This window comes from Chrysochloris asiatica, unplaced genomic scaffold, assembly GCF_000296735.1.
Source record: "Chrysochloris asiatica unplaced genomic scaffold, ChrAsi1.0 scaffold00004, whole genome shotgun sequence".
NCBI classification, from domain to species: Eukaryota; Metazoa; Chordata; class Mammalia; order Afrosoricida; family Chrysochloridae; genus Chrysochloris; species Chrysochloris asiatica.
This window is the reverse complement of record NW_006408522.1, coordinates 44,601,191-44,627,373: the sequence shown is the minus strand read 5'-3', so window position 1 is coordinate 44,627,373 and position 26,183 is coordinate 44,601,191. Positions and strand designations below refer to the sequence as shown.

At 40.5% G+C, this 26,183-nt stretch overlaps 1 protein-coding gene across 2 annotated transcripts in view; it reads left to right on the top strand.

The window, feature by feature from the left end:
• FMN1 (formin 1) overlaps positions 1 to 26,183 on the top strand; it is a 581,640-nt gene that overhangs the window by 340,669 nt on the left and 214,788 nt on the right. For both annotated transcript variants that reach the window (XM_006831807.1, XM_006831808.1), the window contains 2 exons: positions 18,491 to 18,552; positions 21,018 to 21,106. In XM_006831807.1, the coding sequence (XP_006831870.1) occupies positions 18,491 to 18,552; positions 21,018 to 21,106 (151 nt within the window). The remainder of the gene's footprint in view (positions 1 to 18,490; positions 18,553 to 21,017; positions 21,107 to 26,183) is intronic.

Below are 26,183 nucleotides of genomic sequence, written 5' to 3'. Positions count from 1 at the left end.
GGACTCAGGAGAGGCCAGCTGGCAGCTGAAACAAGGTCTTACAGCATATCAACCCTGGTGAAATTACCACAGTCCTGAGGCTGTCCTTCAGTGTCTTTGTCATATATTCACCTTTGTCAGTACACAAAAGCAGAAGTACTAACTTGCTCTGTTCTAATTCATAAATAATAAAGTTAATATATTAATTTTTATAGAGGAGACTATTCTGTTCTCATGACTGCAATGTTTATTGTCCCAGTTCATTGTTTCCTTCCTATCACTTAACTCTACTTGACATTATATATGAGTATCTACTTGTTGGCTGGTATTTAAAATACCAGTGGCATAGCTTTCAGAATCACAGCAACTCACAAGCCACCACAGTACAACAAGCTTACAGACGAGTGGTGGCTTCTGAGTTGCTGTGATTCTGAAAGCTATGCCACCGATATTTTAAATACTAAACATCTAGAACCTGAAAACCAAAAAAGAAGAACACACTCAGCATTTCTCAAGCTGGGGGAACTGAAGAAAAAATTCAAGCCTCGACTTTCATTATTGAAAGATTCTTTGGGAAAATTATTGAATGATGCCGAACGCATCAACAGAAGATGGAACGAGTACACAGAGGCACTGTACCAAAAGGAAATGGTTTATGTTCAATCATTTCAAGAGGTAGCATATGATCAAGAGCCAATGATATTGAAGGAGGAAGTCCAAGGTGCATTGAAGGAATTGGCAAAGAACAAGGCACCAGGAATTGATGGGATAAAAACTGAAATCTTTCAAGAAAGTGAGGCAGCACAGGAGGCACTCACTCATGTCTACCAAGAAATTTGGAAGACAACTATCTGGCCAACTGATTGGAAGAGATCCACATTTGTGCCCATTCCAAAGAGAGGTGACCCAACAGAATGCAGAAATCATGGGACAATCTCTTTGATATCCCTTGTGAGTAAAGTTTTGCTAAAGGTAATACAGAAATGGCTGCAATCATACATTGACAGAGAACTTCCAGAGGGCCAAGCCAGATTCAGAAGAGGCCGTGGAACAAGGGATATCATTGCTGATGTCTGGTGGTTCTTCGCTGAAAGCAGAGAATATCAGAAAGATATTTACCTGTGTTTTATTGACTATGTAAATACTTTCGATTGTGTGGATCATGAGAAGCTATGGACAACATTGCAAAGTATGAGTATTCCGGAACATTTAATTGTGCTTATGAGGAATCTGTACCTGGACCAAGAGGCAGTAGTTTAAACAGCACATGGGAACACTGAATGGTTTAAAATTAAGAAAAGTGTGACAAGGTTGTATTCTTTCACCATACTTATTTAACCTGTATGCTAAGCAAATAACCCTAGAAGCTGGGTTCTATGAAGAAAAACATGGCATCAGGATTGGAGGAAGACTCATTAACAACCTGTGATATGCTGATGATGCAACCTTGCTTGCTGAAACTGAAGAGGACTTAAAATATATTTACTGATGAAGATCAAAGAGCACAGCCTTCGATGTGGATCACATCCCAATGTAAAGAAAACAAAAATCCTCACATCTGGACCAATAAACAACATTCTTATCAATGGAGAAAAGATTGAAGTTGTCAAGAACTTCATTTCTTCTTGTTTCAACTATCAACACTTATGGAAGCAGCAGTCAAGAAATCCAACGACGTATTGCATTAGGCAAATCTTATGCACAAGACCTTTTGAAAGTGTTGAAGAGCAAAGATGTCAGCTTGAGGACTAAGGTGCGCCTGACCTAAGCTATGGTATTTTCAGTAATCTCATATGCATGTGAAAGTTGGACAGTGAATAAGGAAGACCATAGAAGAATTGATGCTTTTGAGTTATGGTGTTGGAGGAGAATATTGAAAGTGTCGTGGGCTGCCAAAAGAACCAATAGATCCATTTTGGAAGAAGTGCAACCAGAGTGCTCCTTAGAGACCAAGATGGCCAAACTTCATCTCTCATACTTTAGACATATTGTCAAGAGGGACCAATCGCTGGAAAAGGACATCAGGTTTGGTAAGGTGGAGGGTCAGAGAAAAAGATAAGACCCCCAACGAGATGGATTGGCCAAGTGGCAACATCGATGGACTCAAGCATGGCAACAATAGTGAGGTTGGCCTAGGGTTGGGCAGTGTTTTGTTCTGCTGTGCATAAGGTCACTATGGGTTGGTACTGACTCGATGGCACCTAACAACAACAACAACAACATCTACTTGTTTATCCTAGCCTCCCCCGTTAAAATGGAACAGCAGTTCCATAATGCAATTCCAGTCATGTCCCTTATTGTTGTTATGTTGGTTCTGACTCATAACAACCCTGTGTAGGGTTTCCAAGGAGATGTTGATGAGTTTGAACTGTCCACCTCACGATTAGCAGTTTCGTGCTTTTCCTACTGAGCCACACCAGGACTCGACATACATTATAGACACTCTACAGTAAATATTCTTTGATTTAATGAATGAACAAATGAAGAAATGGAGACATAAATATATAAAGAAATAAGCATAAACAAATTTGGAAATATAACACTTGAATCTTGTAAAGTATATAACTCAGTAGAAAGAGAAGTGTCCACAGGCATCCTAGAGGGCTTCAAGCATTCCGTTTTCTAAATTACGCTGGCATTTCAGTTCTGGCTGGCTGAGAGTATTGCTGGGTACCTTCGTAACAGTTTTGGGTATTTAGTCCACAGTTGTCTCACACAGATGGATGCTCTGGCTTTTGCAAATTCAGCTTCTTAAGAGTAATCTTATTTTCCTCGCTTATTCACTAGCACTGCCTATCTGGAATATACATTCCAGAAGTAGAATTCTAAGATTCTAAACCTTGCCAGATTATGAGTGCTAAAGTCAGTGTTAATTCCTTTATGTAATGCTGTATTTCTTTGCTAGTGATTTTCTCTACTATTGATAATCAAACATTGTCCACAGCTAATTGTGTTAATGTTTAAAAGACATTTAATATGTTCATTAAATTAAATTATTTTAACAATAGACTAAGCCTTGGACTAGATGAAATCAGGTAAAGTCATATATTCCATCCCAGTACCTCTGAGCAAACTACCTTCACTTCATTCATTTATTCATTCTCATGTTTACTCATATTTTGAGCGCTGCCTCTGTATCAGGTACTGACTACAATAACACATAACAAGGGAACACCGAATGGTTTAAAATTAGGAAAAGTGTGTGCCAGAGTTGTTTTCTTTCACCATAGTTATTCAGTCTATATGCTGAGCAAATAATCTGGGAAGGTGGGTTATATGAAGAAAAACATGGCATCAAGATTAGAGGAAGAATCAACAACCTGTGATATGAAGATGATACAACCTTACTTTCTGAAAGTGAAGAGGACTTAAAATACTTAACTCATGAAGGTCAAAGACCACAGCCTTCAGTATGGGTTGCATCGCAATATAAAGAAAACAAAAATCCTCACCACTGGACCAATAAACAACATACATATAAATGGAGAAAAGATTGAAAAAAAATGGCAAAGCTTAATTTTGCTCAGATCAACCATCAACACTCATGGACTCAACAGTCAAGAAATTAAACGACGTATTGCATTAGGCAAATCTGAGGCACAAGACCTCTTTAAAGTGTTGAAGATCAAAAATGTCTGTTTGAGGACTAAGGTGCGCCTGACCTAAGCTATAGTATTTTCAGTAACCTCATATGCATGTGAAAGTGAATAAGGAAGACCATAGAAGAAATACTGTTGAGTTATGGTGTTGGAGGAGAATATTGAAAGTGCCATGGACTGCCAAAAGAACCAACAGATTGGTGTTAGAAGTGCAGCCAGAGTGCTCCTTGGAGGCTACAATAGCCAAACTTCATCTCTCATACTTCGGACATATAATCAGGAGGGACCAGTTGCTGGAGAAGGATATCATGTTTGGTAAAGTGTAGGGTCAGAGAAAAACAGGAAGACCCCCAACAAGGCACAGTGGCGGCAGTGATGGGCTCAGATGTAGCAATGATTGTGAGGTTGGCCCAGGACTGTGCACTTTTATTCTGTTGTGCATAGGGTCCCTGTGAGTTAGTACTGAGTCTATGGCACCTAACAATAACAACAACAACAATCTCAGAGTCCTGTTGTGTTGCTGTGTATTAGTGCACTGGACTGCAAAGTTGGTCTGAACTACAGGGTCAGTGGTTCAAGCTTACCAGCTGCTTATCAGTACAGGGTCACTATGGATCAGAACTGATTTGGTGCCATTTAACAACAACAACAATCTTATGAGTGTACAGGATGGCATGAGAAATATCCAAGCAGCCCAAGATTATAGTAGAGTTGGCAATAGAATAACAGAGAGCAATGTCTTGACTCTGCCTGTAAGTTCAGGGAACTTTCATACAACTTGAACCTTAGAGATTGGAACAGTAGTCATCTCACAGAGAAGGAGCTTTTACAACAGAGGAAAGAACATAAAACAAGGCCTGTGAAAAGGAGGCACAGCTAGAGTAGAGAGATTGCATGTGAATGTGAGTTGTTCAAGGCACACATCAAGAAGTAAAAGCAGCATCCAGACGAGGAAGGGTTCTGAAGATCATGCAAGACATTGGGATATTATCCTGTCAGTAACAGGGAGAACACGGAGTCCTGGTGTGGCGCTGTGGGTTAATGCACCAGACTGCAAAGCCATTTGAACTGCAAGGTCGATGGTTCAAGCTTACCAGTTGCTCCTCAGAAACCCTATACAGGGTTGCTATGGGTTGAAACCGACTAGATGGCACTTCACAACAACAGGAAGAACAGGTAGAATAGGAGAAGAGCTTCGATCTGATCTTGATTACAGAAATATATTTCCTTGAACTTACAGGCACCTCTCCATAATGTAAGTCACCAAAGGCAATTCTCTTGCTTTCCTCATCGCCCTTACTTTGTGTGTCCCTCTACTTATGTTTTCATTTACCTGCACCACTGGAATATAAAGTTCCAAGAGGTGGATTGAAGAGGTAGATTGCTCACTGAGGAATCTCCAACAGCTTACAATAGTGCCTGGAACATGGGTGATGATTGACAGGCGTTTGTTGAATAAATAAACACATGTATAGCTGAAGGCAGCTAAGCGTGTTGGAAAGCTGCCATAGCAATTCAGTTGTTAAATGACAAAAGCAAGAACTAAGATTGTGTCTGCAGAAATGTAGATAGGAGATGTATAGGAGAAATGTACAGGAAATGTAAAGGAGATAATCACAAAGAGTGTTTAGAGAGAAAATTACCAGAATTAGGCACATCTGATGTGAGGAGTGATGTAGGACAAGTCTTGAATGTACCTTGAGTTTCTATATTCAGGAACTCTGTGTACAAGGGAATTTGAGAAATTTCATGGAGAAATTCTGTTATCTTTTTATTCTATTTTTTTCACACACTTTGAAATGGTGTCAAAAAAAAGTCTAGGAAGGCACATGGTATTAGAAGTGGAAAATTGAGTTCTATTTTGGATGTTTTGAGAATGAAAAGACTGGGACATTTGAGTTAAAGTGTTCAATGAGGTTATGAAAACTCTAATCTGGTGCTAAGTGGATATAGATAGTTTGGAGATAGTACATCTTTTAGGAAAGCAACCCTTTTTTTCTGTTTCTCTCTACCCAGTATGGTGTTTGACATCTTGTGGGGGAAAACCAAATCTTTACCCTGACTAAAGTTTAAAACTGCATAAAGACCTTGGTTGTCGAGGAAGAATGGTTTCAGGAGGCGGACTGTTAATACCCACAGCTGGTACATTTCGTCCAGAGGAGCCTCTGAATATGTGATTTACTTTACTGCTCCCTTTTCAATTACTAAATGGGTATGACTTGTATTTGAAAGCATTTTGACATCCTTGGACACACTAACTGCCTACATGATTGCAAATTAGTGTTTTCATCCCACGTTACTGGTTTCCCCTTAGTCTTTTCCCGGGGGATATGGAAAATTGCTGTTGACTATTCTTGATATAAACCTCCGTATGCATTGCAACAGACTAGGTGCCAGAAACCTCCTGGAATTCATTTGGAAATTCCCGTACACTCAGAATTCATATTTATAATATTTAACCTAAAATCAAAATAAAACATTATTCAGTTTAGTTCCTACTCGTTCAGAATCTCATGCAAAATCTCAGTTTGGGAATTTATCTGCATCAAAGATTATCTTTGTTGTTTAAGACTTTCAATTCAAAATGTGAGAGAGGGATGCAAGTGAGTTTTATGCCTGGAGTCAAAAACCTAATCTCCCAAATCTGAGAATGGCCACTAGACCTCACTGCCTTTTGTCTTAATAAATTCCAGAAATCTCTGTCTAGGTTTATGGTGCTTGTTTCAACCATAATGAATGTGACCAGGCGTCTGAAATCCACTATGAATTGTCCAGGACTTTATTGAGAACTAGCCTCAAAGTGTATCCTAGAAGAGGCTACACTTAAAGGTCAAACCAACTGCCTTCGAGTGGATTCTAGCTCATAGTGCTCCTGGAGGAAGAGTAGAACTGCTCCATAGATTTCCAAGACTGTAAATCTCTGTGGGAACAGACTGCCTCATCTTTTGTCCAGGAAGCAGCTGGTAGGTTCAAACCACCGATCTTTAGGTTAGCAGTCCAAAGCTTAGCACTGCCTGCCACCAGGGCTTCTACATGTAAAGACAGTGGGCTCCAATTTTTTTTTTTTTTTTTTGTACATCCCTATTAGAAGTTTTAGAACATGCATCCCAAAGTATAGGTTCTGAAAAATATACATTATGTAAATAGTCTAATGAATAGGCTCACTATAAAACATGAGTTAAATGAGATGGATAGTATTTTAATGTCTTTCTAATTTTTATGGCTTTGAGTTCTCATTAACTAGTATGTCAAAGCTCAATTTAGAAGTAGAGTAAAACTCATTACTAATAATAGTGGCTATAAACTAACATTTCCATCTTGACAAGTTCTGTTGTTTTTATGGGGTCAACTTTCTGGCAAATCTGATTCAATTGTTCTTGCTTTTATCTCATTCCATGACTGATGAAGAGCTTGTACTAGCATTGGAAGCGTCAACTTTGCCATCTTCTTTTTGTTGACAGATTATCTTTAATCTGGGGTTTCTCTGAAGGAATCTTTTGAAGCCGATTTGTTTGTTTGGTGAGGTTTAGTCTAGTTGAAACCAGATTTTAGAATCTGAAAAAATTTATTTTATTGGACACACACACACACACAAAATCCCCAAAAAGTCTGTAATATATGAAAGCAAATGAAAATGTGGGGGTGCTACGTATGAGGGAGCTAACCCACCAAACATGACATGTGATCATGACCTTCCGCATACGGCTGAATGAGGATGCCAGTGTCTAAACCACACGTTAAATACTGGCAGGACTTAATTTCTTTTTGCTGTTTGTTGTTGTTGTGTGCCATCAAGTTAGTTCTGACTTATGGCACACTGCATAGGGTTGCCCAGAGTGGCTGGTGAGTTTGCACTGCCGACTTTGCAGTTGCTAATCCACTGCTTATCACACAGCGCCACACCAGGGCTGTTTTTAGATAAGTCAAAATAGTAATTCTAATACTTCCCTTTCCTTTGCCACCTTCCTCTTCCTCCCAGTGAGTTCAAGCCATCTGAGCAGCAGGAATCCTCCCCATCTCTTTCTAAACTATTACACATTCCTTCATTCATCCAGCTGAGTCCAGAAAGCAGAGGGTGGCATTTCTTTGTACTCTACCTTCAGGCAACTGGCTGAAACCATCCAATCTGCCTGGAATGTAATTTTGGTTTTAAAGAACCAGAACTAATGGAAGAACAGAAGCAGCTTAACCCAAACTGTTTCTCATTCCACTGCTCTCCAGAGAACAGAGAGGATACAAGGGGGAAGTTTTGTGAATTCTATGCTGTATGCCCTTCTTTGAGGTTTGAACCATGGACAATTTTAATTGCACCTATAAAATGGTACCTTGGGCACCTTCAGGCATAGTACATGCCTGGACCTAGGTGAGAGTTGGTGTTTTTGCTTTTAAACATTGCTTGATTTTGAGCATTTGTAGTATACTTGGAAAGTATCTCTTTTGTGATGGTCATTTCTTTCCCCTCCCAGATATCTCCTGTTTAATATGTCATTTATACTTGTCTCTATTCCACCAGAGCCCAAATTAAGGTTTTTACCAAGTAACACATTATATCACCAGGCAGTTAGAAATGCAAATAAGATGGCAAAATACAGTCTTTTGATATTTCGAATTCTCTACATTTCTTTCATCTGTGCCCCTTCATTTCTGTGTGTGTGTGCCTTTTCAATCAATTCTGGCATGTGGTGTAAAATTGCAATTATTACTATTTTTTAAAGAAAATTAGGCTTTGGATTACTGAGGATTTTACTTTCTTTTTATTTGAAATTGAGCCTTTTCAGGTTCCAGTTTTCTTTTTTTTTCAGAAGTGCTTTTTAGTATGATTTCAACTATAATACTGATTATTTTGAAAACTTCAAACAGATACCAAAGACTTAGTTTGGTCATTTTACTGCAAGTATTGGAGTCCAGGTGTGATGCTGTAGGATTAGCACTAGACTGTGGGGCCATTAAGAAACTGAGCTTGGGAAATCCAGGTGTATAAATGTGTGCCTCAGTTTTATTACTTGCCAAGCTTGGGGAAAACAATTGCACCCGCCTGATATAAGTCAGTGTCTAATGTGGAGAACAATGCTTGTCACAGAGGATCATCCAACAAATGCTACCGACCTACTGTTGGTGCGTCTGTTCTGCTTCACAGTGACCCGATCGGACAGTACAGCTGCTCTACCCAGTTTACAAGACTGTGAATCTTTACTGCAGCAGCCAGCCTCATCTTCCTCCTAAGGTGCAATTGTGGATTTAAACCACACACCTAATGGTTAGCAGTCCAATGAGTAACCCATGCCCCACCAAGGCTTCTTAAATAAGTGTTGTTGTTGTTGTATGCTGTTGAGTCAGTTTTGATACACAGCAACCTTGTATAGGGTGTCCAAGGAACAGCTGGTAGGTTTGAACCACCAACCTTGTGGTTAACAGTCCAGTGACTATCTTACAATGCCACACTAGGCCCCTCAATAAGTTCTGCCATTGCTGTTGTTGGCAAGTACTATCAAATGGATTCCGAGTCGTAGCCAACAAGTACAGGGTGTCCAAGGAGCGAGTGATGGCTTTGAACTGCTGACCTTGCAGTTAGCAGTCCAGTGCTTACCCCATAGCACCACATCAGGACTCCCAATAAGTGCTTTCCAAGAAACTAATTCCTAATAAGGTTTGTCTGCTGTGCCTACCATCTGGTAAAGTTCACAGAGCTTCTTTTAAGCTACTTCTTATCGGTGCACTTTAGCATTTCTTTAAGAGATACATGCATTGAAAGAGGTTATGCATGTGTCTGTGTGCACACAGATGTGTGAGTGCTCATTGATGGTCACTGGAACTTAGTGACCAGTAAGAGACAGCAGGACCTGTTGAAGAAAGCTACCATAGAGCTATGACCATTGCAAAGAGAGGAGACACTGGGTTACAGTGGGGACAAAAGTACAGCCTACTGTCCTGCTCAGCCGCTCTCCACACAACTCAGTGCCTGTTCCCTTCTTTTCTCCTAGTACCCAATTCCTATCTCTCCCATGATGGAAGTTTCTGTTTCCCCTTTCTCCGATGCTTAGATCCTACACTATCCCTCCTCATCAGCACATCCCCCCACCCCACCCCCACACACCATTCTCCATTCTCCTTTCCTTTTTCTTGATAGAAGTCAGAGGGGGAAAGCTTCATGAGATTTTCATCTGGCTAGTTATGTAAAAGTTTAAAATCCTGAATGGGGCTTTCCCCTTCTGCTCTATTTTCTTTATAAGCTGAGTTTTTAGTGAACCTGGAAAATATCGGTAATTTGGGCAACACAGCTAAATATATGTTAGCTATTTGAAAGTTAACATTGTTAATAAAATAATTTCTACTAATAAAGTAAAAAAATCCAATCCATCTTTGCTCTTCTGGATTGGGAATAAATCTAGTCAGTTGGTAATATTTACTCAACACTCATTCCATGTGAGTCAAATTGTCAGCTCCTTAAGGAAAATTCAAAGAAGCATGAAACAGGCTACATAGAGATTATTGTTAGAACCAGTATCAGCCAAAACCTGGTGAGCCAACCCAACCCCATTTGTCTGTGACATCTTCCACACCTTGTCTGACCAGATTTACTTTGGCTGATGGAACTGTGGGCCTCTTCTACCCCAGTCTTCCACATGATTTTTGCCTAAAGGCCAAGTCAAAAGGAACAGCTTCCTTAAATAACTCTGCTTGGTTTTTAGAAGTCTTTCAAACAACAAACTCGATCATTCATTGTTTATTTAGACATGGTACACTTGAGGATAGAAAAGAATTAAGGGTTAAAAATAGCTGGTGGGCTGAGAGAATTCCTGCATGCTCTTTCTAGTTACCCTGGTCTTGTGAAAAGTAGCCTCCATGCTGGAGAGGGAATTTGCCTGTTGTGCAAGACCCTGACCTTGTGCGTGAGCCTGAAGTAGGCACGTAGTTTTTATGTGAGCCTGTTAGTTTGAATTTGTGATACTGATCTGCTTTTTGTCCCTGCTGACGGTTATTATATCTTAATGGGCAAAACACTGCTCTAATGATCCTTGTGTATATAATTCTCGTAGTACAGAGCAGGCACCAGAGGACCACATAAAAATGTTTGCCTCAATTTCCCTGCAAAAAACGAGCCCAGAAACCAGACTTGACCAAGTAACAGATTTTTAAAGGTAAAGGAACCCAATAAAATTACCAGCTTTTCACAGCGTGTGTCTACTTCCTTTCGACATATTGTGAGGTGTAGGTGAAATATTCTAACTGAACTGACAGTGTGAGTGGGGACAACTAAGGAGAGAGGGAGATAAAAGTAAAAACCACCAGCAATGATTGATATTGCAGTAGCAATGAGTTGTTGGGGTCTCCCCTTTGTGGATTTGACACTTCACCTTTCTGACACCATCTGCAGGAGTGTTGGTATAATGAGCCCTGTACAGATGGGAATGGAAGCTGAGGTTACTTGGAATTACTGTATCAGGGTTTAGAGGCTTGCTGTAGAAGTGTGTAGGCTGGTTTCTGTTTCTTCAACTTATAAAATGAAAGGTGTCTGTGAGAGGGAAAGACTGAGAGAGACAGATTGAGAGAGAGTTCCAAAAGTATAAAATGGAGGGAGCTATCTTATCTGAGGTAATTCCAGAAATGTTTTAATCAAAGAATGATTTCTTTCTACCCTGTGATCCACAAGTGAACTAATTAAATGGGCTTATTTAATAATGGATAATATAGTTAATGGACTCCTGGTGTGGTGCTGTATGAGCAGCACTGGACTGTAAATCACAAGGTTGGTGCTTCAAACCCACGAGTTGTTCCTTGGAAACTGTATACAGGGTCGAATGGCACCTAACAACAATACATTTTAGAGTGTCTTACAGCCTCGGAAACCCTGTGTAGGGTCGCTATGAGTGGAACCCACTCCACGGTACAACAACAACAAAGCTCTGGTAGTGTAGTGGTTACGAATCAGGCTGCTATCCTCAGGGTCAGCAGTTCCTAACTACCAGCTGTTCCGTGGGAGAAAGATGAGACTTTCTGCTCCCATAAAGATTTACAGCCTCGGAAACCTTGTACAGGGTCGCTATGAGTCGGAACCGACTCCACGGCACATAACAACAACAACAAAGAAATATTTAATCAGAGAGTGTTTCTTGATTTTCTGATAACTGTTCCAATATTTTGGACTTCTGGTGTGGTGCTTTAGGATCAGCACTGGACTGCGAACCACAAGGTCAGTGGTTCAAACTCACCAGCTGCTCCTCAGAAACCTTATACAGGGTCACTATGAATCGAAACTGACTTGAAGGCGTTTAACATCAACATTCCAATATTTTGGGTCTAGAATGAATTGGCAGGTGTGGCCCTCTAGGAATTTAAACGGTATTTGGTGAATTGTTAAGTGCTGTTGAGTCAGCTCTGACTCATAAAGACCCTGAATAGAGTTTCTGAGAAGTGGCTGGTGGGTTTGAACCACCAGCCTTGTGGTTAACAGTCTAGTGCCTATCCTAAAGCACCACACTAAGAGGTATGATTATGTCCATCCAAGACAAGGTTCCTAGGAGTCATAGATCTTAAGTGTGTTTGTGTTTCGGTTCTTTGGTCAGTAACTTCATCTTCCTTGGCCATTCTGTAAAGTAGAGATGATAAAACTCATTGAATTTCTTTAAGCTTCTGTGCCCAAACACATAATCTCTTGATATTATTTCGGTTTCTAATTTTCTTTTTATTTTTAAAAAATACGCTTGTTGTTGTTAAGTGCCATCGAGTCGGTTCTGACCCATAGTGACCCTGTACCAGGTTTCCGAGGCTATAAATCTTTACGGGAGCAGAACGCCTCATCTTTCTCCCGCAGAGCGGCTGGTAGTTTCGAACTGCTGTCCTTAAGGTTCGCAGCCCAATTCGTAACCACTACGCTACCAGAAATCTTGGTGGAATACCTGGCACTGACCTTAAATTCCCCTCCTCATCTACGTTTTGCTTCACCAGTCCTTTATTTTTACCTTACTTCTCCCCAAGGTTCTGGGGGAAAGATTCACAGTTATGTCCAGATCTTAAGCTCAACTGATTATTTCTATGTGTCATACAAAGGTCTTCTACCAGATCGAGGTTTATAATCTCAGAATGTTTTTGCATTCCAGTTTCCTCAATTCTGATACTTAGTAATATGACTTTCTTCCGTACCCTCTCATGGCTGGCTGTACTATTCAGGTTTCTGCTACCTCTTGTCCAACCCTGTAATAGGTGACAAACTGGTCTTTCCAAAATTTTGACCTCTGTAACATTAGGTCCCTGAGTGATACAAATGTTTATCCTCAACCTCTAACCTGAAGTTTGACTGTTTGAACCCAACCAGCCGAACCATGTAAGGAAGATCTGGTAATCGGTTTCTGTCTGAAAAGATTACAGCCAAGAAATCCTATGAAGCAGTTCTACTCTGGACTACATGGTGTCACCAAGGGTTAAACTGATTTGACACAGTGGATTTGTCTGCTTGTTCTTGCTTTGTAACATAATTCTATTCAGTGTTCTCCTTGACTTGGACCTCTTCAATGACTACCTACCAAATAGTAAATGAATTAGAGTCTTAATCATAGCATACCATTTTACAAGTTCTTGCCTCTAATTTTGTTTGGAATAGAATCTCCTTTGTTATTATTAAGCACCGTCAAGTTGATTCCAACTCATAGTGATTTTTGAGGAGCAGCTGATGGATTTGAACTGCCAACCTTGTGGTTAAGCAATCCAGCGCCACACTAGGACTCCCTTGGTGGTTGCTAAGTGCTGTCGAGTCGGTTCTGACCCATGGTGACCCTGCACGCCTTGGGGTTTCCGAGGAGCAGCTGGTGAGCTTGAACTACCAACCTTGAGGTTCAAACTGACTTTGCCGTCCAGCTCATTAACCCACAGCACCACACCAGGATTCCCTTAGTCACCATAATTAATTTACTCTTAAAACAAAAACTGGACTAGCTGCCATTGCCTGACCATCCCATGAGCATTTCTGTATCTGCTGCTTCTGCTTGAAAGGTCTTACAGCTGATGTTCATTGGCACTCATTGTAAATTTACTAATTGTCATTGCTTGGAAAGAGCTTGGCTTAATTAATGTGGGTCATTCAAGGTGTGTTTCAGGTATCTGCCTATAGCAGTAGAGCAGTTGAACTTTGATTTGTGACCTTATTTTTTTTCTTACATGATGTTATTTAAAAACTTTTTTAGAGGTAAGACTAAAAGGAAATCTTCAAAAATGAGAACATTTCTTTATTACGCTTCATTATTTTTTGGTATGGACTTTTCAGGCAAATTGAAGTATACTGAATATATGAGTGAGAACGTACCTATTCAACTCTACTGGCTAAACCTTGATTTTTCTTAACAGGAGAAAATCTAGGTGGGAAGGAATCAACCTTAATTCCTATATTTCCCAACCCACCCACCCTCAAGTAATAAAATATGTTAATTTTCTGAAGTCCTATTCTTCTGTGAAGTCTGTATGTTCTCTCTTTTAAAAAAAAAAAAATTGTTATGGTAAGTATATATATATATATATATATATATATATAGCAAACATTTGACGTTTTTAACATTTTACATGTAAAAGTTGGTGACATTAGTTTCATGTGTCACATTGGGCAGCCATCATCACTCTCTGTTTCGTCGTTTTCCCATCACCCTGAACAGAAACTCCATGCCCCTTGAGTAGCAGCCCCTGCTCATCCCCATATTCTCATTGCTGATAAACTTTTCTTGACACTTAGCCCAAGTAAAATATGGGAGTCCTGTGATATCTATCCCATCCACAAATAGTTGTTTAATACCCAGTCCTGGTGTGGTGCTGTGGGATGAAGCACTGGACCACAAGGTTAGTGGTTCAAACTCACCAGCAGCTTCTTGGAAATCCTGTATAGGGCTGCTATGAGCTGGAATCAACTCGAGGGCATCTAACAACAACAACAAACACCAGATACTACACTCAGTGTTGGGGTTATCAAAATACATAAGCATTCACAGTGGACGAGGGAGACAATGAAGCGTATGTCATTGTACAGATTCTTAAAATATACCACCCTCACCCTACGTCAAATATGAGTGAAATGGCATGGCAGAGGAGAAGAGTAAGAATTTAATAATCCCAAGGTCAAGGAACCCCTTACAATGCAGGAAACAGTTGATGTGGCTCTTGGAGGATGAGTTGAGGGGAGGAATGAAGCCCTGGCATGTACCAGAATGGGGAATTGTCCAATATGACAAGAAAGCACGATGGAGGAAGTGAGATGTAAGATGGTTTGGAAGTGTAGCTTGGGGACAGGCAAGGAATGAGCTTAAAAATCAGGCCAGGGAGATGAGAATTCACTCAGTATTTAAAGTATCCCAAAGTACTCTAAACATCAAAGTAAAAATTTTGAGATTTGTGTTTTGTTTTTGAAAAATTTACTTTGGCAATACGATGATGGATGAATTCATGGGTAATACTGAAGCCAGAGGTAAAAATGAAGTTCTTTCTTCAATGGAGCCAGAGATTAGTTATATTTCTCCTAAAACACTTGATACAGTATTTTTTGTGATTAGAGTCATTTGTATATTTCGTTCTCCAATGAATAATGCTTCCTGAAGCTGGACCTTGAATGGGGTCTTGAAGGAAGGAAAGGTTTTAGTAACACGTTCTCTTATCTGGGAATCCTGGTGTGGTGCTGTGGGTTAATGTGGCAGACTGCAAAACCATTTGAACTGCAAGGTCAGCAGTCCAAGCTCACCAGCTGCTCCTCAAAAACCCTATGCAGGGTCGCTATGGGTCAGAATTGACTCAACGGCACTTAACAACAACTCTTATCTGAACATTCCAAAATTCTTGAAAGTTGGCATTCATCGACCAGCTAAACTAAGCAGGTACAGAGTATATTTTTCTCCTTTATTTTATTCTTTGCCCTTGCTAAGGGAGTTCATAGCATAATCCATGTGCTTTACTAAATACTTTATACATATGACATCACTTCATACTTTCAGTGTGTGTTGGTTGTTCTTAAGTGCCACCGTTGAGTTGGTTCTGTTGCATGGTGGTGGTGGTGTGCTGTGGAGTTGGTGCTGACTCATAGCGACCCTGCATAGGGTTTCTCAGGCTGTAATCTTTATGGGAGCAGAAAGCTTCATTTTTCTCCCGTGGAACCGCTGGTAGTTTTGAACTGCTGACTTTAAGATTAGCAGTCTGACTCGTAACCACTTGACCACCTTGTATAGAGTTTGCAAGGCTTTAAATTTTGAGGGGAGCAGAAAACTGCAACTTTCTTCCACAGAGTGGCTGTTAGGCTTGAACCGCTGACCTTGTGATTCTGAGTCCAGTATTATCTTATGGAGCCACCTCACTCCCCTCAGTATGTTGTACAAGGCCTATTTTACAGATACCCTGAAGCTTGGACAATGTAACCTATCAATAAGTGAGGGATTTGATACTTTCACCACAACTTCCTCACAGTCTTTTCACTTATGCTCTCTTCATGATAACCATGCTGGCCTTTTTCTGTGCCCTTTTCTGTTCCTTTATGGGGGGGGAAAAACACAAAACTTAATCCTAGAATGTTCTTCTTCCAGATATTTACAAACTGGTCTCTTCAGTCTTAGCTTAAATATCACCCCTTAAAGAAGTCTTCTTGACAATCCTGTGTAATGTTGCACAATGTCCTTCATAGTACAGTATTGTTTGAAATTGTCTCTAATTTCTTTTCTATTTCACACACTAGAATGGAATGTTGATTCCATGAGACCAAGTACTTTACATGCCTTATACACTTCTATATCTAGAGAGTTTTTAGAACAGTCTCTGGATCTTAGTACACATTGAAGAATTATTTATTAAAAGAATGGATAAGTGAAAAGGAAGGTAAGTAAATGTCTCCAAAGTCCATGCTCACTATCCAGCCCCATACCCACTAAGTGTTTTTTCTCTAGTACCTGGGAAGAAAACTGATTGAGCATATAACCTACCAGCTATGTATCAGAGATCCAGACAGATTCACTCTTTAAAACCAAATAGTTACTTACTGAGAAAAGGGAACCACAGATTATTCTCTTTCTTGAAAGTGAAGGTTATCTGTCTTAAAACTTATAATTAATTTATAGCACCTAGGATGTATAATTAGACTCCAGGCATGGTACTATAGGATCAACACTGGACATCAAACTACAAGGTCAGTAGTTCAAACCCACCAGGGGCTCCTTGGAAACCCTATGCAGGGTTGCTGTGAGTCAGAACTGACTGGATAGCATGTATCAGGACGCAGAATTAGTTAAGATAGGAATTTTTAAAATCTGTTATCTTTACAATTTTATGTTTTCTTACTGCATTCCTGTTGGCTGAATTTCTATAGTAAATATTGTGATTTCCATGAAATACAAATTGTTCCTGGCTACTTTGGTTTAGGACTAGCTGTTTAAACATATATTATGGGGCTGGACTTCAAAAAGTTCATGGAAAAATTGAATGAAAAGATCATGCTATCATTCCACAAACTTTTTGAAACCTCCTCATATGTCTCATAAATTAACGAGTTCACATTTCTACACATTAAAAAAACAAACAAAAACAGTTCTGAGCGGGCAAGTTCTCTCATTTTTCTGTAGACTACTTTCTTCTTTAGTGGTTTCAGATTGTCCTTTTTGGAAGTGTCATTTTCCTTTTGTCTTGGTGGACTCTGAGACAACTTACTTTGTCACTGGTATATTAACCTCTTCTTTTCTTACAACACCACATATCTAGGGATAGTTTGGTGATTAACTCCTAGGCTAGAGAAGGTGGCCTGTGAAGGAATTTTAAGTACATTTCTCAGTCTTCTGCAAATATTTGATCGTGGCTCAGTTAATTAATTTTGTTAAAATGATATAAAGGAACTCATATTATTCTAAACTATAGAAGAGGCAAAACAATTCAAAATCAACTTACCATTTACTTTGATCCCTACCTTCTACAAAATGCATGATGTAATGCCAATGAACAGAGTAATGGTTGGGGAACAAGATTTTAAGGCTCTCTAAATATCACTGGTTGGTTTAATAAAATTAATTAGCCTTCCACGGAGAAAATTTACTAGCGTGCTGGTTAATTTCACAGTGTAAAGTCGGGGAAGAGAGGTAGGGTTGAGGGAACAAACCTTATTAGTTTTGAATAATTATTTAAAGATGTGGACTTTGCCCATTCCAAACATCTTTGATAGTCAAAGCCATTATGGTTGTAAAATCTCAATGTTTGTGTCCCAGTACATATGGGAAGGAATGTCCAGAGATGATATCATATGCATATTAATTAATAGCTAAGTGACTTATTTAAGATACAGAACCACAAGAATCCTAATAAAACCAAAGGAATGAGAAGTTGCCTTAAGACTGGCTCATGGGAGGTTTCCATAATCTTAATTTGCCATTGATGCAATTATTGCTTTTTCTTGTCTTTTTAATCCGAACAAGCTGTTTGCAGTGGCTGTGGAAAGGTTCCTCAAATCACATGCCTGAATTCATTTAATTTGCTAACATTGTCTTTTTTTCTCTCTCTCTTCCTGGTAATGGGCAAGAGTCGGTTCTGGTGCATTAGGTACTAAATCTCTTCAATTACCAGCCGGCAAGAAAGATTTAAAATTGTGCTTGAAACTTACAAACTGATTTAGTTTTAAAAGCACAAACACTCCTCCTGTGGAGCCTAAATTAAACCACAGAAAGGACACAGAGCATAAGAAATTAAACAAGCTGGGGTGGGGCCCAGGCCCAGGCCCAGGCCAGCAATAGGAACCATTTTGGTTCCTTTCATTTGTGCCCCCTGATGCGAAAGGAAGGAGAGCCAGAACATGCTGAAAGGCACAACGTGTGTAAGAAAGTGTGATGTTATATTGCTTGGTAGCGTGATTTGGAATAAGTGCTAGTATGGGGAATCTAATCCAATCTATTTTCCTTTTGTCTTCTTTCTGGCAGCTATTTTCAATGTGGACGATTCTGTGGTCGACCTGGAGACGCTGGCAGCCTTGTATGAAAACGTGAGTGTCAAAATACAAACAAAGCTGAAGTTTTCATAGTCCATATATTTACCAATAAAAAAGTTCATATCTAAAAATGATTCTATGTGATTCCTTCCACTTGAAAAATCACTAAGCCATTCATCGTCTTTGGTAGTAAGGATTTTGACCTTGCATCCTAAATATCAGCTCAGAAACACAAGTTTGAATGAGACTTTGTTGTTGTTAAGCGTTGTCAAGTCGTTTCTGGCTCATAGCAATGCTATATAGGGTTTCCAAGGCTGTAATTCTTTGCAGGAGCAGAAAGCCTCATCTTTCTCTTGTGGAATAACTGGCGGGCTTAAACCGCAGAACTTGTGGTTTGCAGTCCAGTGCTTATCCTACAGAGACATGAGCAAAGTACTAGATTCTTAGCTCCCACTGTGGATCTGGGTTAGTAAATCTCACTGCACACCTGCAGGGGAAGGTGGTTCAAGGTGGCTACCACTCATATGACATGGAATCCAGCGTATGACTTAATATTCAAGTTAAGCTCCCTGATCAATGTCCGTATATCCACCTATGTCTCCTTTTGAGAATAATCATTCACCAGCTTGTATGATTACTGCACACCATATAAGCTGATGGCATTGAAGGTAGGAAACAGTGTAGGAAGATGGTATGTGTTTGGGAAATTAGGTTTGAAGTCCAACTGTACCATTGACTGCTGAGTGACTTTGGATCAGCTACTTAAGCTCTCTAAGCCTGTTTGTTTGATGGTCACACAGTAGGAGTATAATGGATTCTGCCTAATTGTTTATGGATTTATATGTGAGAAAGAGTACTAAAAGATAAATAAATACATAAATCAGCAGCAGAGTGTTTTGAAAAGTAAAAAGCACTGTAAACATAAAAGATATGTTGATTTGGGTTATATATGTTGAAGGTTTTCTTGAGAAGATGATGTAGGAGAGTCAGTACCCCTGTGACTGGTAACTTGTTCTGGTATACTAGTAAGATGTGAAAACATAGACTGAGCCAGATCCTCCTCTTAAATAATGATATTTCTCAAGAAGCTGCCCTGGCAGCTATGGTAGACTTTGGTCACCAAACTAAAAAAGTGATCTATTTTGCTACTTGTGGTTCTCTGGTACCTTAAGGATATTTTATAGACGATGTCTATAGTTCACTAGTCCACGCCTGATGGTATTATCAATTCCTGGCACATTCTCACATCCTTTATTTATGATGTTGTAGGCCCTGCAGTTGATTTTCAACTCATAGTCATCCCATGGTATATCTTGGATCTTGGCTGTGATCTTACGGAAGCAAATTGCCTGGTCTTCCTTCTTTGGAGCCAGTTGTTGTTAAGTGCTGCCAAGACACTGTATAGGCCTGATGGAGTGACTGATGGATTCGAACTGCTGACTTTGCAGTTCAAATCAATCTTGCAGTCCAGTGCTTACTCTAGAGTATCACACTAGATAGGTTCAACCCACCAACCTTTCAGTTAGCAACCACAGGCTTAATCCTGTGCCACCAGTATGTCTGGGTGGGAACTTGTCACATATTTCCATTAGTGAGGCTTCCAATAATAGACAAAAGTGGCACACAAGTATCAGGTGACAGGAAATACATTTGTGGAGTACCTGGAGCACAGGTACTCCTGTATCATAGGGGAAAGTGAGGTTTTTACTTTATTAGAGCAAGCTCTCCTAGAATTATCTAGAAAATGGGGATGAAACAAGCTGTAGATGTGAAGGGACTTTGTGAAAGTCTTCTAGATATGCTATGCTGGTGCATGAGTTCAGCACCATCTTCATTGTCATTACGTGTTGACTCATAGTAGAGGTAAACTGCACATAACTGAGTTATTTGGACAAATTGAGAAAGTATGCCAAAATAAGTCATACAATATGAGTGTTTTCAAAATGCAGGAAAAAAGGGAAGTTGGGTGACTAGAAAGAAAATAATTGAGGGTCTATGTATTTAGCAGACTCCTGATGTGGCACTGTAGGATAAAGCACTGGAGTGAAAGATCAGTTTGAACTGCAAGGTCAAAGGTTCCAACCTTTGAAACCCTACATAGGGTCACTCACACTGTAAGTCGGAACCAACTCAGTGGCTCTTACCAACAACAATAACAAATGTGATTTAGCAGCGCTTGTCTGAGACTAAGGAAGCAAATACGATGGACAGCATATTCCATATATGTTCACAGTGGAAGTCAGTGTATTCCAAGATAACATCAAATGCCCTGCCTTCTGCCTCACTTGTTAGGACCATTTGCTTCTGAGCAGAGATCCTCAGACTGTCCTATGCATCAGAATCACCCAGAGGGCTTGCTGGGCCCACCCCTGGAATTTTTACCCTCTGGGGTCTAGACAATTTGCATTTCTACCATGACAGGTGCTGCTGATGCTAGGGGTCAAGTGACCAAACTTTAAGACCCACTGCTTTACACAGATTCTCACTGGCCTTTTCTTTTTTTAACCCTGTTTCAACAGAGAGCCCAAGAAGATGAATTGGTTAAAATAAAAAAGTATTACGAGACATCCAAAGAAGAAGAATTGAAGTTGCTGGATAAACCCGAACAGTAAGGACACTTAAACACTGTTCTGTTATTCCAAAAGCAGAACTGCTGTCTGCGTCTTCCTGCCTCCCAGCCTGGAGTAGCCAAGCCTAAACTGTGCTCTGAGCTCAGTCACAACAAGTCGTGCCTGTGACCTATTGCACAAAGCAGGATGACCCGGCTGCCAGGAAAAGCAGAGCAGAGATGTGTGCTGCTGGATACAGTATCTCACCCCCTCCCTGCACTCCCTCACAGCTCCGCTTTCTTATTCTAGCAACTTGTTAATTCCTCCTAGACTAAACAATTTTGGCCAAAAGGGTAATGGAGGAAAGGAGAAGGCATTGCTCTGTTTAAGGTTGTGCTGATGCAGTTAAAGAAATGACATCAGAGTCACAGAATTCAAATTCGTTTTCCTAAATGCCCTATCCAGTAAATGCAGCCTGAATGAGCCAGCTTTCCCGAATCGCTCCACCTGCTCTGCCTAGTTCATCTTCCCTGTCCTTACCCTTGCTCTTCTCTTTCCCTTTTCTGTCCAGGTTTGTTTCTGCTGTCATTTGGGGTGTCATTTCATCCTTTTTGTAGCCCCAGAACTCTAGTGTGTATTGGAGTTACTGTTGTCCTTGGCTGAGCTTGCTGGAGTCTGCAAGCCACAGATCAGCCTCAGGGGCTCACCCAACTCTTCAGCAGGCTCCTTTGCCTATTGCTGCCTTTAATCTTCATGTCCTGTTCAGGCCACCGTTCTCAAGCTGGAGAGGAGGCAAGGAGGTAGAAAGTAAAAGACAAAATGAAGGGGTCATGTTCAGATTACTCTGGGTGGCCTTAGACGAGTCTGGGATTATATGGATTGCACTGAAACCTTCACATCTTGCCCTGGGGTCCACTAGAACTGCCCTAGTCCTCTGAAGGCCTGGACATTCTGGCCCAGAAAAACATTTCTAAGTAACTAGTGGGGGTGACATCTAGTTTACTCAGATACTGACAAACCTTCATGATAATATTGGAAGACTTTGATGAGACATTATCACATGAAGTGTGGACCAGAACCTTCCCCTTCTCATCCACCCGACCCACCCTCCTAAAGTTATTTCATGGCCTAGGAATCATGTGAATTAGTGCAAATGGGGTTCTTGTGCCCTCTGTAGAGTTTACTGAAACCATTCTCTTACTGACTTCCACCCCTTACTGATTCTGTGCTCCATCCCCAAATCATGTTTCCTGGTAACACAGTGGTTAAGCGCTTGGCTGCTAACTGCGATGTTGATGATTTGAACCCACCAGCCAGTCAATGGTAGAATGATGTGTCAGTCTGCTTCCATAAAGATTGTTGTTGTTAAGTATCATTGAGTCAGTTTCAACTCAAATTGACCCTGGATAGGGTTTTCTATACAGGGTCGATATAGGAGCAGCTAGTGACTTTGAAGAACCACCAACCTTGTGGTTCAAACTGACCTTTTGGTCTAGTGCTTTATCCCACAGCACCACATCAGGACTCCTCCTTGGAAACTCTGTAGGGTAGTTCTATTGCACTATAGGGAAGCTATGAGTTGGAATCAACTCCATGGTGATGGGTTTTGGAAAGTGCTAATGACTGATAATAAAGTGACTAATAATAGGATCCCCAGTGGCACTGTGAGTAAGGCATTGGGCTGCCAACCACAAGATCAATAGTATAAATCCACTAGTTGCTCCATGGGAGTAAGATGAGGCTGTTTGCTTTTGTAAATATTTAGTCTTGGAAACCTTAAGGAGCAGTTCTGAGTTGGAATTGACTCTAAGGCAGTGGGTTTAGTTGAGTTTTATTATTTTTTTTAATGGGCTATTTGGACACTGACTTAACCATGAGGTGTTTGAGGACAGTTGGTTCTATCATGCATTTCACTAGTCCCAGCTGTATCAAGCTGGGCCATCGTAATTTCAGCCAGCCGTTGGCAGACTTTCACTACAAAGGGGTTGAAGGTCTTACCATCCATCATAATACTCAGTTCTGCCATTATATCATAAAATAACTATAGACAATATATTTACAAATAAGCAAAACTATATTTCAATAAAACTATTTAATACACACTAAAATTAGAACTTCATACTATTTTCACATGTCATAAAATAGTATCTTTCTATAGATTTTTTTTTCTCCTAATCATCTAAATAATACAGAATCGTGGGCTGTGCAAAAACACTAGGATTTGACCTATGGGCTGTAGTTTACAACCTCTGCTTTAAACTATGGGAGTGGCTGGCCCAGTGGAATTAACAGTAGGGGAGAGATTGTTGTTTCTACTACTAGAAATGTTCCCCTTTCCATTTTGTGTTATTGCCGTGGTTGCGTTATTCTTCAAGAATAAGTGCTAGGACACAGCATAATTGTTGTTGTTGTTAGGTCCTGTAGAGTTGGTTCCAACCTATAGCAACCCTGCATAGGGTTTCTGAGGAGCAGCTGGTGAACTTGAACTGACAACTTTGCGGTTCAAGCGAATTTGCAGTCCAGCACATTAACCTACAGTGCCACACCAGGGCTCCACAGAATAGTAGTGGCAGGTAATTAACAGACAACAATTGCTGTTTTCTCTCCAGATGAGCTTGTCAGAAAAATGGTTTTGAAAGTTTGTGATAGCCATTCAAATGGCTATCACTGACAGCAAAGAAGGTTCATGTGTTGTACTGGTGAGGTGATATGCTTGGACCCAGTCACATGGAATGATTGTCGCCTTTGCTGCACAGTGAAGCATTTGTTTGACTTATATCAGAGTCTGATTCTCTGGCAATTTATTTGCCATTAACTTCAGTGAGTCGACTATAAGCATGTTTTACATACTGGAAAATATGAATCATTTATGGTCTTAGCATTGCAATTTCCTGAGTCCTGTGGTGCCCGGACTTATAAATCATAGCGTGGAGAGGCTAGCTTCATCACTCACCTCATCAGCTCTCTTACACCTCCGTGCCAGATTTAGAAAACCATTTCCCACAGAAGTGCCACATGCTTAGGACCAGGCTGACAGAAACTCACCTCCTTCAGCGATGGTCCTCAACTCTCTTGCACCATGCTTGTGTTGGTGGTGAGGTCCTACTGGGTTTGGTTAAGCATGATACATGTCCATCATGGCCTACTGAGGTGCTACATTAGGGTCCAGAGCTGCTCTGGGGCACCCCCCAAAGAAGATGCACTGATTTGTGAAACAAGGTTTAGAAGGACAAGGGTTATACCATAAAAGTTATGCTGGACACATAGCACTGACTAAGGAGACACACCTGAGAGAATACCATTCAAGAGGGTACGGAATGATAAACCACAGGTTAGGTCCTTAGAAACAATGGGTCATATTGCTTCAATCCACTCTGAGCTGAGAAGCTGCTTTGGAATGCGTAACCCACACAGTGTGAGGTGTAGAACTCCTCTCATACATACAGGCTGAAGTTACAGTCCTTCCTAGAAAGTAGGTCTGCATTGGGGAAAGAGGCCTTATCTGTAGCTTCTTTGGGGGGTATTTAATGTTCCCCATTAACACTATGGTGTGGCATTGTGGGTTAATGTGCTGGATTGAAAAGTTATTTGAACTGCAAGGTCGGCAGTTCAAGCTCACCAGCTGATCTTTGGAAACCTATACACGGTGGCTGTGGATTGGAAATGACTCGACAGCAGTTAACAACAACAGCAACAACAACGGTGTTAGTTCTATGGGACTCCTGATGTGCCATTGTAGGGTCAGCACTGGATTGTGAACCACAAGGTAAGCAGTTCAAATGTACCAGCTGCTCTTGGAAACAGTATACAGGGTCAATATGAGTTGGAACCGACTCAACGGCACTTAATACAATTATCACTATGAGTCAAAACTGAATCCATGTTACTTAACAGCAATTACTGACCATAAGGAACTTACTAGCCCAAGGGAACTCAATCTTTAAATATCTATCATTTGCGGGACCATAAGCTTGAAAACCTGTGGAGGTTTTCTGAGGAGCAGCTGGTGGGTTTGAATCACTGACTGTGTGCTTAGCAGTCCTAGGGCACACACCAGGATGCTTATGCTTAGGGGATATCTAAAATTATTCTGTCTACCTATAAGGGTAGAGTTTAAATCACAGTTGAGGTAACATGGTATTTATGAGACCACTTCTTCGTGGTTTTTATGATAAGATATTTCTGGGACTTTCCCAGATAAATGGGAAAAAGCTACAGTGTTCTTCCCCATAAAATCATATTTTTCCAAATTTGTTCCTCCAATACTTTGTATTTCTCAAGCCAGGAGCCCACAAGTCATCCTGTGTCTTGTCAGCAGCCTGTGATGGATTGTTGGGCCTCATGCATGTGCTCCTCTCTGCTTACCCTGTGGCCCGTCTTACTTTTCCTCTCACAATATTGCAGCAGAAGTCTAGTAGGTCTTACAGCCTTGAATCTGTCACCACCACCTATCAGTCAGCCAAGCAAATGCCATGGTTATTATCCAAAATTTAAAAAAACTTGAAGCATCACTTCTCTTCATAAAACCCTTCATTCATTCATTCAGAAAAAAATTCGAGTCCTTATTTTAGAACACAAAACCACTTAACATCTAACTTCTACTCATTGCTCCCACAAATGTCAGTCAATCTGCCTCAGCTCTGCGTGACAGTTTCTCACACTTGTCATGCTCAAAAATCACGGGGCTGTAGGAGCCTTACTTGGCCTCCACCCTCCAGGGCTCTGACTTAATTGTATGGCTTCTGTAGCTCCCATTATAGACTCAATTACTAATGTACTTACTATTCTCCATAGTAATCAATGGTTTATTTTTCAGGTTTTCATGAAGGGATTATGCATCAGCTCAAATTATGTTTCCCAGGTCTTAGCACTGTGTCTGACACACATTAAATGCTTCAGATTATGTTTACAGGACTGACTGAAACTCTTGAGGACTGATGCTCTGGAGAATTAATTGTCAGTAACACATTCCCTGCCATCATACATAAAAAATGTGCAATTCCTGAATTCCCTTACCCTCTCTGGCAAATTATTGAATGACGCAGAAAGCATCAAGAGAAGATGGAAGGAATACACAGAGTCACTGTACCAAAAGGAAATGGTTAATGTTCAGCCATTTCAAGAGGTAGCATATGA